The sequence below is a fragment of the Gopherus evgoodei genome, chromosome 4 (assembly GCF_007399415.2).
Source record: "Gopherus evgoodei ecotype Sinaloan lineage chromosome 4, rGopEvg1_v1.p, whole genome shotgun sequence".
Taxonomy (NCBI): domain Eukaryota; kingdom Metazoa; phylum Chordata; order Testudines; family Testudinidae; genus Gopherus; species Gopherus evgoodei.
The window spans coordinates 85,942,050-85,956,860 of NC_044325.1; the positions used below are offsets into that span (position 1 = coordinate 85,942,050).

At 35.7% G+C, this 14,811-nt stretch overlaps 1 protein-coding gene across 10 annotated transcripts in view; it reads left to right on the plus strand.

Moving 5' to 3' along the window:
- The window catches only part of LOC115650327 (golgin subfamily B member 1-like), a 76,484-nt gene that overhangs the window by 14,617 nt on the left and 47,056 nt on the right, over positions 1–14,811 (plus strand). For 5 of the 10 annotated variants that reach the window (XM_030560087.1, XM_030560095.1, XM_030560088.1 and 2 more), the window contains 8 exons: positions 135–248; positions 3,051–3,372; positions 3,768–3,883; positions 4,276–4,393; positions 5,165–5,256; positions 6,302–6,452; positions 12,518–12,672; positions 13,381–13,504. In XM_030560087.1, the coding sequence (XP_030415947.1) occupies positions 135–248; positions 3,051–3,372; positions 3,768–3,883; positions 4,276–4,393; positions 5,165–5,256; positions 6,302–6,452; positions 12,518–12,672; positions 13,381–13,504 (1,192 nt within the window). Of the gene's footprint in view, positions 1–134; positions 249–3,050; positions 3,373–3,767; positions 3,884–4,275; positions 4,394–5,164; positions 5,257–6,301; positions 6,454–12,517; positions 12,673–13,380; positions 13,505–14,811 lie in introns of all 10 variants that reach the window. The other 5 variants (XM_030560092.1, XM_030560094.1, XM_030560097.1 and 2 more) reach the window with 5 other exon arrangements.

Here is a 14,811-nt window from a genome sequence, read left to right on the forward strand (position 1 = left end):
TGCCGGAAGATAGGCAAGGAAAGTAATGCACTTCTGTGAGGTACAGCTCAGGTGATATTTTGGGAAGATGGAAGAAATGCCTATTTTTATTTTTTCTTTTCTGTAAAATGTAATTCCTTTATTTCCTTGGCTAGTTACTAAAGGCGTTGAAACAGAAGTTACATGAAAAGGAGGAAGTCATGCTGGGTAGGACACAGGTCATAGTCATGCTGCAGAAAGAACTGGATGGCAAGGACCAGCTGCTGAAGGTAAGAAACTGTACATAGGATGTTCATAGTCTAGTCAATTAGTGAGTTAAAAAACAAGTTCTTTGATTTTATTTATTCCCATTTATACATACAGCACTGGGTAGATACACTTTATGTAGGAGCCATTTGTTAAAAACACAGTAATCATTGTGCTAACAAGTATAAATGCAAACCAAAAAATAAAAAGTTGAAAATAAAATAAAAAATCAGCCCTTCCTTCACTCTTCTGCCCCCAAATACTCCATCCCACTCACAAACACCAGCCCTTAGCTTGGCCCTATCCCCTCAGAAGCCTGGAAGAAGAGGAGCATTTTACAGTATGCCCTTAAAGTCAACAGATTGGGGTTATTTCAGGTCAAAGAAGGAGGAGTTAATTACAAAACTGAGGGCCTCTCCATCAGAATGCCCAGTTGGCAGCCCTCTTTTAAATGGAGAGGATTCCAGCTTGAGTGTTTCTCTTGTTTGCAACTACAATAGTTAACTAGATTGTAGGCTTTCCAAGGAAAAAGTACTTTGTCTTCCTTTGTGTATGTATAGCACATTGTTGTACAATGGAACCCAGACCCTGATTGGGGCTGTTGAGTGCTACTGCATTAGAAACAAACATGGGGTGGGTACAGGGAGGTTAGGAAAGATTATTGCAGGCCAAACCAACACCCTAAATTCTATCCAGAAACCAATAGGAGGCAGCTAGTGCAAGTCCTGGAGCACTGGACAAAGTGCTTTTTCCAGGAAATTTCACTTAATTAGATGGGCTACCATACTTTCCATCAGTTTCAGTGGTTTGAGGATATAGAATACATTGCAGTAGATTGATTCTGAGGTGACAAATATATGAATCATGATAGCAAGGTCAGAATTGGCCGGATGTAGATGAAAAAAAGTGGCTTGAATACGGCTGCTATAAAATTAATCAAATAAAATTACTCCCTATAGCAATTTCAAGGTTTGTGGAACAGGAACGGAAACTGACTAACTTTTGTCATTGTTTCCATTTTGAAGTTCTCACCTTATGGAATATATATATATATATATATATATATATTTTTTAGTTTTAAGATGATTTTTTAAAAAAAAAGACTTGCTAATATTTTTTGGAGTCAGTGTGCAGCAGTTCTGTTTGACAATCTACCCTAAAGCTTGTTGAATATCACTGTAATCTCTTGGCCTTTAGAGAAACCTGGGGAAAATATTTGCATGCCCAAAAAGAGAGCTGGGAAAACACCACTTACCGACTTATGTCTGAGAAATTTCCAGATTGAAATACTTGCTGGACTGCAGAACATTTACTTAAAGTGTTCTTTAACAGGCTATAGTGAATTCTATTGATACAGGCAGCAAGCTGTCAATCTTTTGCATGCTTTATACTTTTGTTACCAACTATGTAATTATTGGAACAGCATCTTCTAAGTCATGAACACAGATACACATCCTTCATTGAATCTGTATGCTCTGAGAACACTTGATGGACTATTATTATCCAAGAAAGATAGCCATTTCTACTCTGGTAATCAAAATTGTCATTGGGTATGCATGTCAGGATCTCCTCTGTGATTTTTATACATACTGTCTGAGTTGTCTACTATGTCTTTGATGGAAAGTTCAGCTGTTTAAGATGGAATAATCACTTGGGGGGAGGGGTAAAAGGAGAGGCCAAGAGTTGGGCACATGTGACGGTTTCCCCCAGTGATATTCATCTTAATCAAGTGACCTTTTCCATCTTGCTCTCCAGTCATGCTATCCTATTTACTTTCCTAATTCTCAGATATAAACAATGGGCTGTTAGTTTCCTGTTCCAAACTTTCTAGATCAAGGTTTACCAGACAGTGCATAGTCTAGGGCTCATTATGAAAGTATTTGTTTTTATATAGGTGTCTGATTTGTGCTGGCTATTCATTTATAAATATATTCTGCAGTCTTGCTTTGCCTCTTTGCTAGCGTCAAGCAGCTAATGTGAAACTACTGAAAACAAAATGACAAAAAATAGAAAGGACTAGACTAGTGGTTCTCAAACTGTGGGTTGGGACCCCTAAGTGGGTTGCAACTCTCTTTTAATGGGGTTGCCTGAAGCCTAGGGTCCAAGCCCCACCACCCTGGGCAGTGGGGTTCAGGTTACAAGCTGCCCCCCACCCCCAGTTGAAACCTTTAGGCTTTGCCCACCCCCACTTCCCCCCCGCCCAGGGCAGCGTTGCTCTGCTTTGGTTCCTTTTCTCTCCCCTCCCCCCCCCCCCCCCCTTTGGGCTTAGGTGGGCTTAGGCTTCAGTCCCCTCTCCTGGGGTTGTGTAGTAATTTTTGTTGTCAGAAGGGGGTCATGATACAATGAAGTTTGATACCCCTGGACTAGACAAAACAATAGATAATGTGGGGGGAAGATCAGAAGGATGGGTTATAAATGACTTAGACTTTTTCCATCTCTAATTCCCTGAGTAAGAACTTTAAAAGGGGACCGTAGCCAGGGGCTGTCAACTTCTTTTATTTTTGGTCTTCAGAACTCAGCAAAGCGTGATATGGGGTTTTTCCAGAGGACCTTTTCCCTTTTTATTCCCTTTCTTCTTTATAAGGGAACATTTCCTCCTACAGAACCAGTCAGGATGTAGTTAGCACTAGAGCAGTGCAGACCCTCCATTGTATCTTCAAGCTGCTGCTAGGGAGTTCAGACCATATATATATATATATGACAGAGCCTTATGCTGCCAATTGACCTGCCATGAGAGTGATCTCTTTTTAAAGTGTGTTGCATGTGCAGAGGAACACATAGGGGTATATCTAGAAAATCTGAAACAATTTTCTTTTTTAATACAGGAAATTAATGAAAACCTGAAACGTCTTCAGTCGGAGAAAGAGAACCTCCAATCTAAATTGGATGCTGAGAAACATGTAATGAGAGCCCAGCTAAGAGACATGATGGAGAAACATGAACTTGAAATGACGAAGGTCCAGGAGAAACATAATGCTGAAGTGCATGAGATCCAAGAGAAGCATGAAACTGAGCTGCAGGAGAAAGACCAAGCCCTGCTGCAGCTTCAGAAACAAGTGGCAGAATTAAGAAATAATGGAGAGAGTAACTCAAAACAATCTATAGATGTAGATACTGTAACTAAACAAAAAATGGAACAACTAGAAGGTATTGCATCGAAGAATAGCTTTTATATTTGAAAAGCTTCCTGTCACTCCACTGTATACTATGTGCCAAATTCAGAGCTAGTATAAACTGGGTACAGCTTCACTGACTTTAATGGAGGAGGAGTTGTGGGTACTACTTAGTTACTTGGGAGATGCTTAGATGCTTTGTAGAAGAGGATCCTAGAAATAAACTAGATACATTACGTTACGTAACATCTAAATTTGGCCTAGCATTTCGTAAACATTCTCTTTTCCCTTCTAACTATGACTATAGCATAGACATTTTTGCAAGTGTAGTCGAGTAAATAGAACGTGCCGAATCCTGAAATATGTTTTGTAATTACATTGATCCTTCTACTAGAATTCTAAATGATGATTGTGGTGTTTGTTTGCTAGCTCAAATGAAGTTGAAAACAGAAGAGGCCAGCAAATCTGAAGCTAAATTCCTTAAAATGAAGGCGTGGTCCAAATCAAAAATCAAGCAGTTGGAGGATGAACTGAAAAGTGTACATGTAACATTTTTAATTTAACATTATATGCCTATTTTACAATGGGTTATGATTGTAGATTTGATTAAAAAACTAAAATGCAGCCTAAAAGGTCCACTAAGTTGGGTTCTAGAAAATACCTAATATATGAATAGAGAAGGATTGATATTCCTGAATTCAAAAAGTTTATACAAGGGAATGTTCTAATAAGTAGTGTAATAGTCTGTAACTTAAACACAAAGGAAGAGGTCTTCCAGTTCACAGTGACCTATTGCACTTGACTATTTTAGAAACATTGTTACTCAAAATCTTATTTAAAAATAAAGTTAAAGAAATGATTGTATTAGCTTTGTTTTTTATCTTGATTTTGGCATTTCACTACATTTGAAGGAAATTAACAATGTTTCTCTTTATAGTTATCATCAAAGAATAATGACATAGCTGCCTTAAAGAACTGTATCTCAGAATTAGAAATTGAAAAGAAAGAACTACAGTCAAAACTGAAAGCGTTTTCTGAACTCAGAACTCAAAATGGTAAATAATTAATGAAGCAATTGTGCTGTTTTTTTTGTTTTACTCTATCATCTTGGATTTTGAACTGATGACTTGTAATAAAATGAAAACAAAGGGTTTTTTTGTCTTCATTATGATAAGGTTTCAAAGGAAGACAACTTGGCAGCTTTAAAATTGAAATACACTGCATAAAGGCAGCGTATTTATTCTGCTTTATTCTACAGAGATTACAAAGTTAAATTTTCTTTATTAAATTCAGACTAGCAGCAAGGGATACAGCTACATGTATTTCAGATAGTTACTGTGTAAGCTTCCCCCCTCAATACCGCCTGTGTATTATATCTGAGTCCTTGACACGCATACACTTTTGGAGTTAGCCTCTCTGAGCAGAAAGTGTCATTGAAGCAAACTGTTATGGTTTTCTGTGATGTAGACAAGGCACTGTACATGGATTCCGGAGATCTGAGTTTCGATTCCAGGTCTGCTACAGTTTGACATTGGACAAGTCACTTTATATCTCTGTGCCTCAGTTTCTCATCTATAAAATGGGGATAATAGTACTTCCCTTTGTAGTTTTGATTGTCATTGATGTAGATTTAAAACATTGACTGGTATTAATAATAATCTGAGTTAATTTTGTAGGGAGATAGACTGCAAAGCCCATCACTGATAACTTCCAAGCCAAATGATTCTGTGATCTCAGTTTGGGCTTCCACTCTTCCTTTAGATATTTACTGGTTTACCATGTTATTTTGTCATCAAATAATGAAGCCAATTCATTTGTTTTTGCAGAAGAACTACTGGCCAAGCTGGAAGTCTACGAAGAGCAGCAGCGAAAATTGCAGGCTGATCTCGAACAAGTTACAAAGAGGGCAGCTTCACAGGTTTTCTATTCAAAGTTGATTCATGTGAATTGTTGATTAGCTTCACAGTGCTGACTGTAGCCTTCATAACAGTATTGTTGGAAACTTGAATTTGAGTTAAAATTAAATTTACTAGCATACAGAATTGAGACACCAGTTGTGATTCATTCAGCTTAAAAAGTCTCTAGGTTTTAAATTGTTTTGAAAGTGCTATTGAATTCCTGCATATGTAGAAAATCCATGTAATTCAAACAGTTTAGTGTTCATCTAGTTACAGATAACTCGAGATGTCAGAATGGTACTATTTAATGTAAAAACCAAATTGATATAATCAACTAATAAATCTTCTTTCTATCACAAATGTATAGATTCAGGCACAAAAGTGAGAGGGAGGGGGTACTTTAGAAATGTCTGCTAAATAGCCCCTGAGAATCATGGGTCTTGTTTGTTAATCCTGATATCTGTACAACCAGCAGAGCAGGCTGAAAAACATAACCGTATTTTGCAAAAAATGCAAAGGAAATTAATTTTTTGTATTGAATTTTTAATGGCAAAATTTTGAAACTATTTTTAATTTTTTCCCCATAAACTTTACTTTGGCGAGGGAATAAAAAACCTTCACTTTTTTACTTTGTGAGATTTGAGAGGGAAAAAAGGGTGTGTATTTTTCCTGTTTAAAAAAAAATAAAGGAAATGTTTAATTTCAAAAAGTGAGCAATTTTGCCCACAATGAAGATTTTCCATAGAAATATATGTTCTGGTCAGTAAGCCATTTTTGTTGAAAAGCCTTTTCAGTTAAAAAAGCTTACCACCACTTACATGCAGCTTTTGGCTTTTTTAAATTTTTTTAATTTTTTTTTTAAGATAAACTTGCAAGGTCTTCTGTTATGGTCTGTAATGTTTAAAGAAAATTTTCTACTTTATTTGTTGGTCTTAGTTGTATTTGTTTATTTATATAAAGCTGTAAGTGAAGCACAGAGGTGAAAGTTCTGTCTCTGAATAGTTACAATCTAACTGTTACGTTTATGTTGATAAATGTTATTTTCATGTCCAACTTCTCTTGTAGGCCAGTGAATCGGGCAGTGTGGATGAGTTTCAGAGTCAGCTTTTGGAGTGGCAGGATATTGTACCAGAATCAGAGGAGGTGCATGACCAAGTCAGAGAGGAGAAATCTGCCATAGCCCTGAGAATGGCACAGATTGAAGAAGAGAGAGAAGGTGAATTGAAGTATCTAAGATGAAACTAGGTCATTATGCGAGCATAGCAGGTATTACAAATCTGCTATGTTTCTGCAGTTCAGACAAAATTGATATCTTTCCTCCATGCCTCACTTCTGTAGTCAAGTGAGATTTATGCAGCTAGTGAAGTTAGCAGAATATAATGATTACTGTAATTCAGTTTGTATGTTGGATTGTTTCCTTGACTCTGTCTGTTTCGTACATTCATCACTTTACATCATGTTTATTGGTGGATGTTTTATTCTGTTAGCTTTTTCAATCTGAGCTGCTTATCTTTGGGGTCATTAGTTGGATTTGTTTCAGAAGCTTAATGTCTGCATTTGAGTTATCAGTGATGAAAATGGCAGCTGCTTGCCTCGAATTTGAGGAGAAGATATGGGAAGTTGTAGCACTGTTTAAAATTTGGTGATGGGATAGAAAGTTGTGCTTTTGCAAAATATACATGAAATTCGGAGCTTCTCTGTAAATGTCAGTAACTAGCAAGATTTTTAAAAGATCGAGATGTACTAACAGACATGCCATTGATACTGACCAGAGAAATGGAGAGAACTGGCAACAGATTGCTAGTTTAAAATGTTAGATATTATATCAAAACCACCATTCCAGGTGATCTGAGATTTTAAGGTCACCAGTGATGGTAAAATTAAAAAAAAAGTGTTTTCTGTTTGAAAAATCGAACTTACGAAAAAGTGTAAGTATTAGATTTCACGCTAATTTTTATTTGCTCCCCTCCTCCCCCCATGGCAGTTTACCTTAACTTCTTTCCCCTTTGGTATCGGAATGCGGATTGAAGGCACAAAGGTTAATGTGCACCATCTATAAATAAAATAAATCCAGTTAATTAATTTGAATAGCCTTTTGTTAATCTGTAACTTGAATGTTTTTGAGACTCAGCTGATGGATTTCAAAGTTCATTCTATAAGTCCCAAAATCTTTAAGGGCCATTTCTCTTCTCTGTGAGAGATTTATACATGTAACTCCTTGGACATTGAGAAGAGAATAAACCTTCTTAATGTTAAGTACTACTTATCTCAAAAGTGTTTGTAAACAGGTCCTTATGCAATAATATTAACAGTTGTAAAACTTCATCCGTGTCCAGTCATTGTTTAATTTTGCAGTTTTCCCCCCCTTGGGATATGCATGACCTTTCTGTTTCTTTTTTCCTGCCGTTATACCTGATGAGCACTCAACGTCCCTTCCCCCTCCACTCCTACCCTACACTGTGATTTGGTCAGCCAATAAGAACATAGTTTCCCATCAGTTTTGTGCATGCAGGTTCCAGCCGTGACAACCTGTAATGTACTGTTGCTGTTTTCCTCTATAGACCTTTCTTTAGAGGAAACGCCAACAGTACCTTATAACAGCTGCTGTTGGTGGTATGTGGTTTTTAAATAATACATGTAACAAATGCTAGTTCTTAAACTTGTTTTCCTCTTGCAATGCCTATTCTTTGTTTATATTAACAGAATCTTCTTTTTTCGTTCTTCTTTGTTTTAATAGCTGACTCCATATTTACCTTGTAACCTAGTTTAAAGGAAAACTGCACAACTTGCAATGATTAATTTTCATAAACAAATAGCTAAGAATCAAATTCAGTCATTTTTTTGTTTGTTTTTTGTTTTAGAGATTACATTAATTCTAATAAGAATAAGTTAGGTTTTTGTTTTTATGTAACCCCCCCAAAACAAACAAACAAACAAACAAACCAAAAAAACCCCAAAAAACTACAACACCCCACACCTTGAATATTCCCTCCACCAAAGGACAGTCTTGGAATAAATGTTTACTAAAAATGACTATATATTTGAATAGTATCTTTCAGAGCCATTTGCAGAGATCCTTGTTGCTGCATTGGTAACTGCAGAGAGTAGGACTATGGTGGCTTTCACTGGAGGCTGCCATATTAGGCCCCTATCTTGTAGTGGGGTGTACTAGCATGAACCCCTGTATTAGGTGCAGTGTGGAGCTGCATGAGTATAGAGCTCTATGCTATTGGATCCAGTTACAGATTTGAGGTAATTATGATACTTAGTAGTAGGACACTGATGCAGGCTGAACACTTATGCAAGTAACTATACTCATATTATTCATAGTTCTGTTAATGGCAGTGTGTCTGTGAGGAAAATTTTGTATAAGTGTTTGCAAGATCAGATCGTGGGACTGAGTATCAGCTTTTCTATCAGAAGTAATTGCATATCAGATTTCCCAAGGTGTAACATGATCTTACTTTAGAAAACTGTATTAACAGCAATTGTTAAAATACTTGTTAAATTAACCAGAAATGTTGTAATAAAATTATACAACTTACCCGACCGCTCTAAGATCCTCCAATTTTTGATGCTTTGTAATGGGGAAAGTCATTAGTAATTTTGCTATTGACATCATTTAGTAAGTGATAAGTAGGGCTGTCTATTAATTGCAGTTACATGATGAACAAAAAAAATTAATCATGATTAATCACAATTTTAATAGCACTGTTATACAATAGTATACCAACTGAAATGTTCACATATTTTAGGATGTTTTTCTACGTTTTCAAGTGTATTGATTTCAGTAACAACACAGAATGCAAAGTGTACTGTGCTCACTTTATATCACTATTAGGGCTGTCAAGCGATTTAAAAAAAAGTAATCGTGATTAATTGCTCAATAAAAAAGTAACCACAATTAATCATGCTGTTAAACAGTAATAGAATACTATTTAAATATTTTTGGATGTTTTCTACATTTTCAACTGCAATGATTATATTGATTTTTAATTACAACACAGAATACAAAATGTACAGTGCTCACTTTATATTTATTTTCTATTACAAATTTTTGCACTGTAAAAAAAAAAGACATAGTATTTTTCAATTCCCCCATTACAAGTACTATAGTGCAATCTCTTTATCATGAAAGTTGAACCTACAAATGTAGAATTATGTACAAAAACCCCCTGCATTCAAAAATAAAACAATGTAAAACTTTAGAGCCTACGAATCCACTCAGTCCTACTTCTTGTTCAGTGAGTCACTCAGAAAAACAAGTTTGTTTACATTTGAAGGAGAATTCTCCCTGCTTCTTATTTACAATGTCACCTGAAAGTGAAAGCAGGCATTCCCAGGGCCCTGTTGCAGCTGGCATCACACAATATTTATGTGTCCGATGTGCTAAAGATTCATCCCTTCATGCTTCAACTACCATTCCAGAGGACATGCATCCATGCTGATGATGGGTTTTGCACAATAATGATTCAAAGCAGGGCAGAATAATCCATGTTTATTTTCATCTGACTCAGATGCCATTAGCAGAAGGTTGATTTTCTTTTTTGGTGTTTTGGGTTCTGTAGTTTCCTCGTCAGAGTGTTGCTCTTTTAAGACTTCTGAAAGCATGCTTCACACCTTGTCCCCCTCAGAATTTGGAAGGCACTTCAGATTCTTAAACCTTGGGTCGAGAGCTGTATCCATCCTTCCAAATCTCACATTGGTACCTTCTTTGTGTTTTGTGTAATCTACAGTGGAAGTGTTCATAAAATGAACAACATGTTTGGTCATCATCTGAGACTGCTATAATATAAAATACATGGCAGAATATGGGTAAAACAGAGCGGGAGACATGCAGTTCTTCCCCAAGGAGTTCAGTCACAAATTTAATTAACGCATTTATTCTTTTAATAAGCTTTATCAGCATGGAAGCATGTCCTCTGGCATGGTAGCCAAAGCATGAAGGGGCATAGGTATGTTTAGCAAATCTGGAATGTAAATACCTTGCAATGCTAGCTACAGAAGTGTCATGCAAATACCTTTTCTCGCTTTCTAGTGACGCTGTAAATAAGCAGGCAGCATTATTTTCCGCAAATGTAAACAAATGTATTTGTCTTAGCAGTTGGCTGAAAAAGAAGTAGGACTGTGTGGACTTGTAGGCTCAAAAGCTTTACATTGTTTTGTTTTGAGTGCAGTTATGTAACAAAAAAAATATACATTATTTATAAGTTGCACTTTGAGGATAAAGAAATTGCACTACAGTACTTGTGTGAGGTTCATTGAAAAATACAAATATTTGCACTCTAAACAGGATAATCAAAAATAATATAAAGTGAGCACTGTACACTTGGTATTCTGTCTTATAACTGAAGTCAGTATATTTGAAAAATATAGAGCAACATCCAAAATATTTAATAAATTTCAATTGGGATTGCATTGTGTAGCAGTGCGATTAAAACTGATTAATTGTGATTAATATTTTTAATCATGATTATTTTTTTAATTAAACATGTGAGTTAACTGTGATTAATCGACAGCCCTAATTATTATTTTTCATTCCTTCTTTGCATTGCCAAATTATTGGGACACTGTCAAGTTTACTTTAAAAAAAAAATGTTTTTTACAAAAGTAAATATCAAATTCAGATACTCACATTGATTAGCATTTTGCTTCACAAATGGCTCTATTGACTTCAGTGGGACTATTTGCAAAGAAAGGTACAACTCAATGTGAGTATGGATATGAGAATTTTTCCCTTTAACAAAACCTAAGAAAAGCCTACATATTTTTTATTTATTTTAATTCTAGTGGAAACCATGTTTAAATAAAATCAAATGAAGATTCCCGAGCAGTATTTGCAGCTCAACCCTGAATTATTGTTGTAATGGATAAAACCAAAACATGATTAAAAGCAAAAGTGAAAATGACTACTTTATTTTTACTGTCCAGTACAAGAAGTAAACAACCAAAATAAATGGCAAAACATACAAAAACAAGCTCCCACACCAAACTAGGTGTATAAAAAATCTTTTTAGTTTTATTAGTTTAAAGTGGTAGTAGTAACTTTGCTAAGGAAATATTGTAAAAATATGTGAATTTTAACTCGGTGTTCCATACAAAACCCTTAATTTTTTTTTTTTAAATTCTACCTAGTATTGTAGAGTTTCACTGATTGGATCTCTTATTACCCTGTAGTTTTCCATTAATTCTCTCGGGGGAAGGAGGGAGAAGGGGGAAGGAGCAAAAAGAGTTCCTAACGACATCTAACAGATAAATGTGACAAAAATAAATTTTATTGGTTTTGGGTACTGTAACTTGAGTAAAGTCAGGGGCATTCCAGTGGGAATCAGTCTGTCCCAGTGTTACACCAGGAATGAATTTGATCCATTTCTTAACTTATTAAATGCATGAATATACGTTTTTCTATGAATATCATGGACTGTGCGGAGAGCTGACTTTGAATTGGATTAATTTGCTGAGTGCAGAGGCCATATCTACTGTCAGATTCACCAGTGATTAAAGTATGGAGCCACCTTTATCTTTGTTTCTTCATGCTGTTTTGTCTGCTTTGCATGAAACATCTATTCCCCAACCTATCACACGTTTTGTCGTATCACAAAACAGATGGGAATGTACTTAAAATGGAAAAATCATTTCTAACACTGGACAGGATGCATATTTAAGCTTCCATACTCTGAATTTATTCAGGGTGTGTTATTTACAAGTGATTCTATATTTGTTTTACCAAGAATCATATTATTAATGTCTGATGAGATGGTTCGATGCCAGTTTGCAGTGTAACACATGCTTGTGACTTCCTCAAATTATCTGGCATTGTGGCTCACACTAAAATTAAAGATACATGCAAGAAGCATTTTATTTCCATAAAAATGAGTGTGATTGTTCAGCTGTACAAAATGCAGCAATTTCAGCTGATGGCTTTATCATACAAATTAGTTGTATTTTAACCTGGCAGATTGAACTGAGTTGTAATTTGGCAATTTAATTGGCTGCATTTTTATTGTAGTGTCAAAATACAAATCCCTCTTTCATAGTCAGTCTTTCTAAAATACTGCTGAAAAAGTAAAATCATACTTCAATGGACTTCTGAAAAAATTACATGAAAATTATTCTTACATTCTGTGTAACATTGTTGGGGGAAATCACAAGGTGAATGCTATGGATTGCTCAGATAATCTTATTCCTGTCAGTCATTCATAGGAACTTCAGTCTGTCACTGATCTCTTTGTATCTAGTATATGTATGATGTGTAAATGTAATTGCTTTCCTGTGGCACAAAACTGATTGAGGATGACTGGTTCTTTCCTGGCTGCTCTGATCCAGCCATAGTCTCAGGGCAGCAGGAGCTGGAGGAGGAACTGACTGCAGTTCAAAGAACTGGCAGGCTGCAGCAGGCAAGAAAGAAGAGCAACCAGACCATTGGGAAACATCAGGTAGGTTGGTAGAAATAAAAAACACATTTTTCCTATATGTTAATCAGGGACATTAGTAATTCTGTTATTTATATGGCACTGTAAGTATGCATGGAGCTTTACAGCTTAATACAAAGATATAACTGAAGGACAGGAGGCAAAAAAGGATTTACAGAAGTAAACAAAACAAAGGTGTATATAGGCATAAATGATGGAGGTAAATTCTAGAAGCATTATAGGTTTCTCTTTAGGTTAAGAAATTTACTTGTGTTTTATTCTAAAGTCATTAAGAAATTTCCTATGGAACAACACGCATGCTGCAAGTTAAGCCAGTGTTTAAATACTTTAGTGAATCAGGGCTGTTTTCAGCTTAGGAACAACTGTTACGTATTCTTCTTGTCAGTGGGGTGGCATGGGATGATCTCTAAAGAGCACCAATTAATTCTAGTCTCCTTCTTTGAGGTAATCATTGATGTTGTTTCTTATAGATGCTTGTGATCTTTATCCTTTAATGTGTATGTAGGGTTAGGAGACATCGATATCATGCTCACATCTTACAGGAAATATTTTTCTATATTTAATTACCTCTGATATCTCAGACTTAGATTCATTAGCAAAGTTCTACCTTAATACAGAAGACATTCATATAATTTTAATTGCATCTGTCCCTTTTGACAGCTGAGTGTGTATCTTTTTTTATTGATCTCTGCTCTCATGTCCTGCGTGTAGGAGGAATACAGCTTTGACAGAAAACAATGCTTTCAAGAGCTGAGTGTCACCTTGGATATCACTGATTCAGCTGAAGGAGAGAACATGGGAGGTTGGTGGCCAGAGTACACTTCTCCTAATGCAGGTGTGATAACCGCTAGACCGTTTATGAAAGCATGCACAGCATCTGTATTTTGTGTTTATTTTTGTTTTTCAAATTTAACTAACAACCCATTTTGTGGTGTATTCTAATCTTTGTTGAATTTTTTTTGGCTTGCATTTTTTTCCATTTCATTTTGAAGCATGTGCGTGCTGGATGAACTGTCTAGTTTTGGTTCAGAACTAGAACACAGTCATGGTTTAACACCTAGGACTCTCCCAATCCCTGTGCCAGTCAAAATGTATTGTCCTGTATGGTAAGATTATATATATATTTAAGTGATTAGTCTTATTCTTGTTGAAGTGGCTCCACTTTATAAAATCTTGTTTTCCAACCAAACCATTATATTCCATTTCTGTGTCATTTTTAGTTTTAAGATTAAATGCTTATGTTTATATGTATGTGCATTATTTCTTCCTCTGTTTTTATATCTGTGAATGATTGTAGTTGTATCTTATTGGCAGTTTATCAGTCAAGTCCATTTGTTCCAAGTGTTTCTTTAGTTATGATAAAAAATCAAGAACTGTTGCTGGCGTTTCTTAGTACTGTTTTGCTAAGGGCTAGTACAAAGTAAAGGTATAGTCCTAGGACGTTTGTTAGAAACATTACATTCACCCTTTAATCTACATCTTTTTCAAGATAATGTAGATTAGGTGAAAAGTAATCGCTTATCAGAGTAAATTTACAGCTATCATAAGTAATGGAATATTCAGCCAGAAGCTATAGTTTTCAAATATTTGCACACACAGGGTATCTTGGGTTTTGAAATTTTTTGAAATACAGAATTTTTTTTAAACTTGACAGATAAAGCTTTAATTGAAAATCTCAACCACTGAAGAAAATTGCAGCCATTTTTGTGTGGTGTTCTCACAAGTCAGCTAATTTTTGCTTTGGCATGCTGAGTAGAAGCTTGCAAGGTTTCTGGGTAGGGAACTGGGAACATGGTAGGAAAATGCAGGCGTTTTTAGGGTTTGGGACAGACACTTACAGTTCTAAATAGCCCTGATTTAAAATCTATAGGCTTTTGCAGCAGATATTTGCATTTATACAACTTCTAGTCTAAACCAGTGTGTGTGTTAACTACTGCAACACACAAATGTTCAGCAGATAATTTAGTTGTACTGTGAATTGTCCTTTTTCATAATCCTAGCTGGTGGCTTTGGAGTCATATATGCCCTCTTCATTATTTAAAAATATAATGTAGATACAGTGTAATAGTGAAAGATCCACCTTTATTTGCCCAATATCTCTTAATTACACGGTTATTGTCTTTAATTCTGAATCTTGACCTG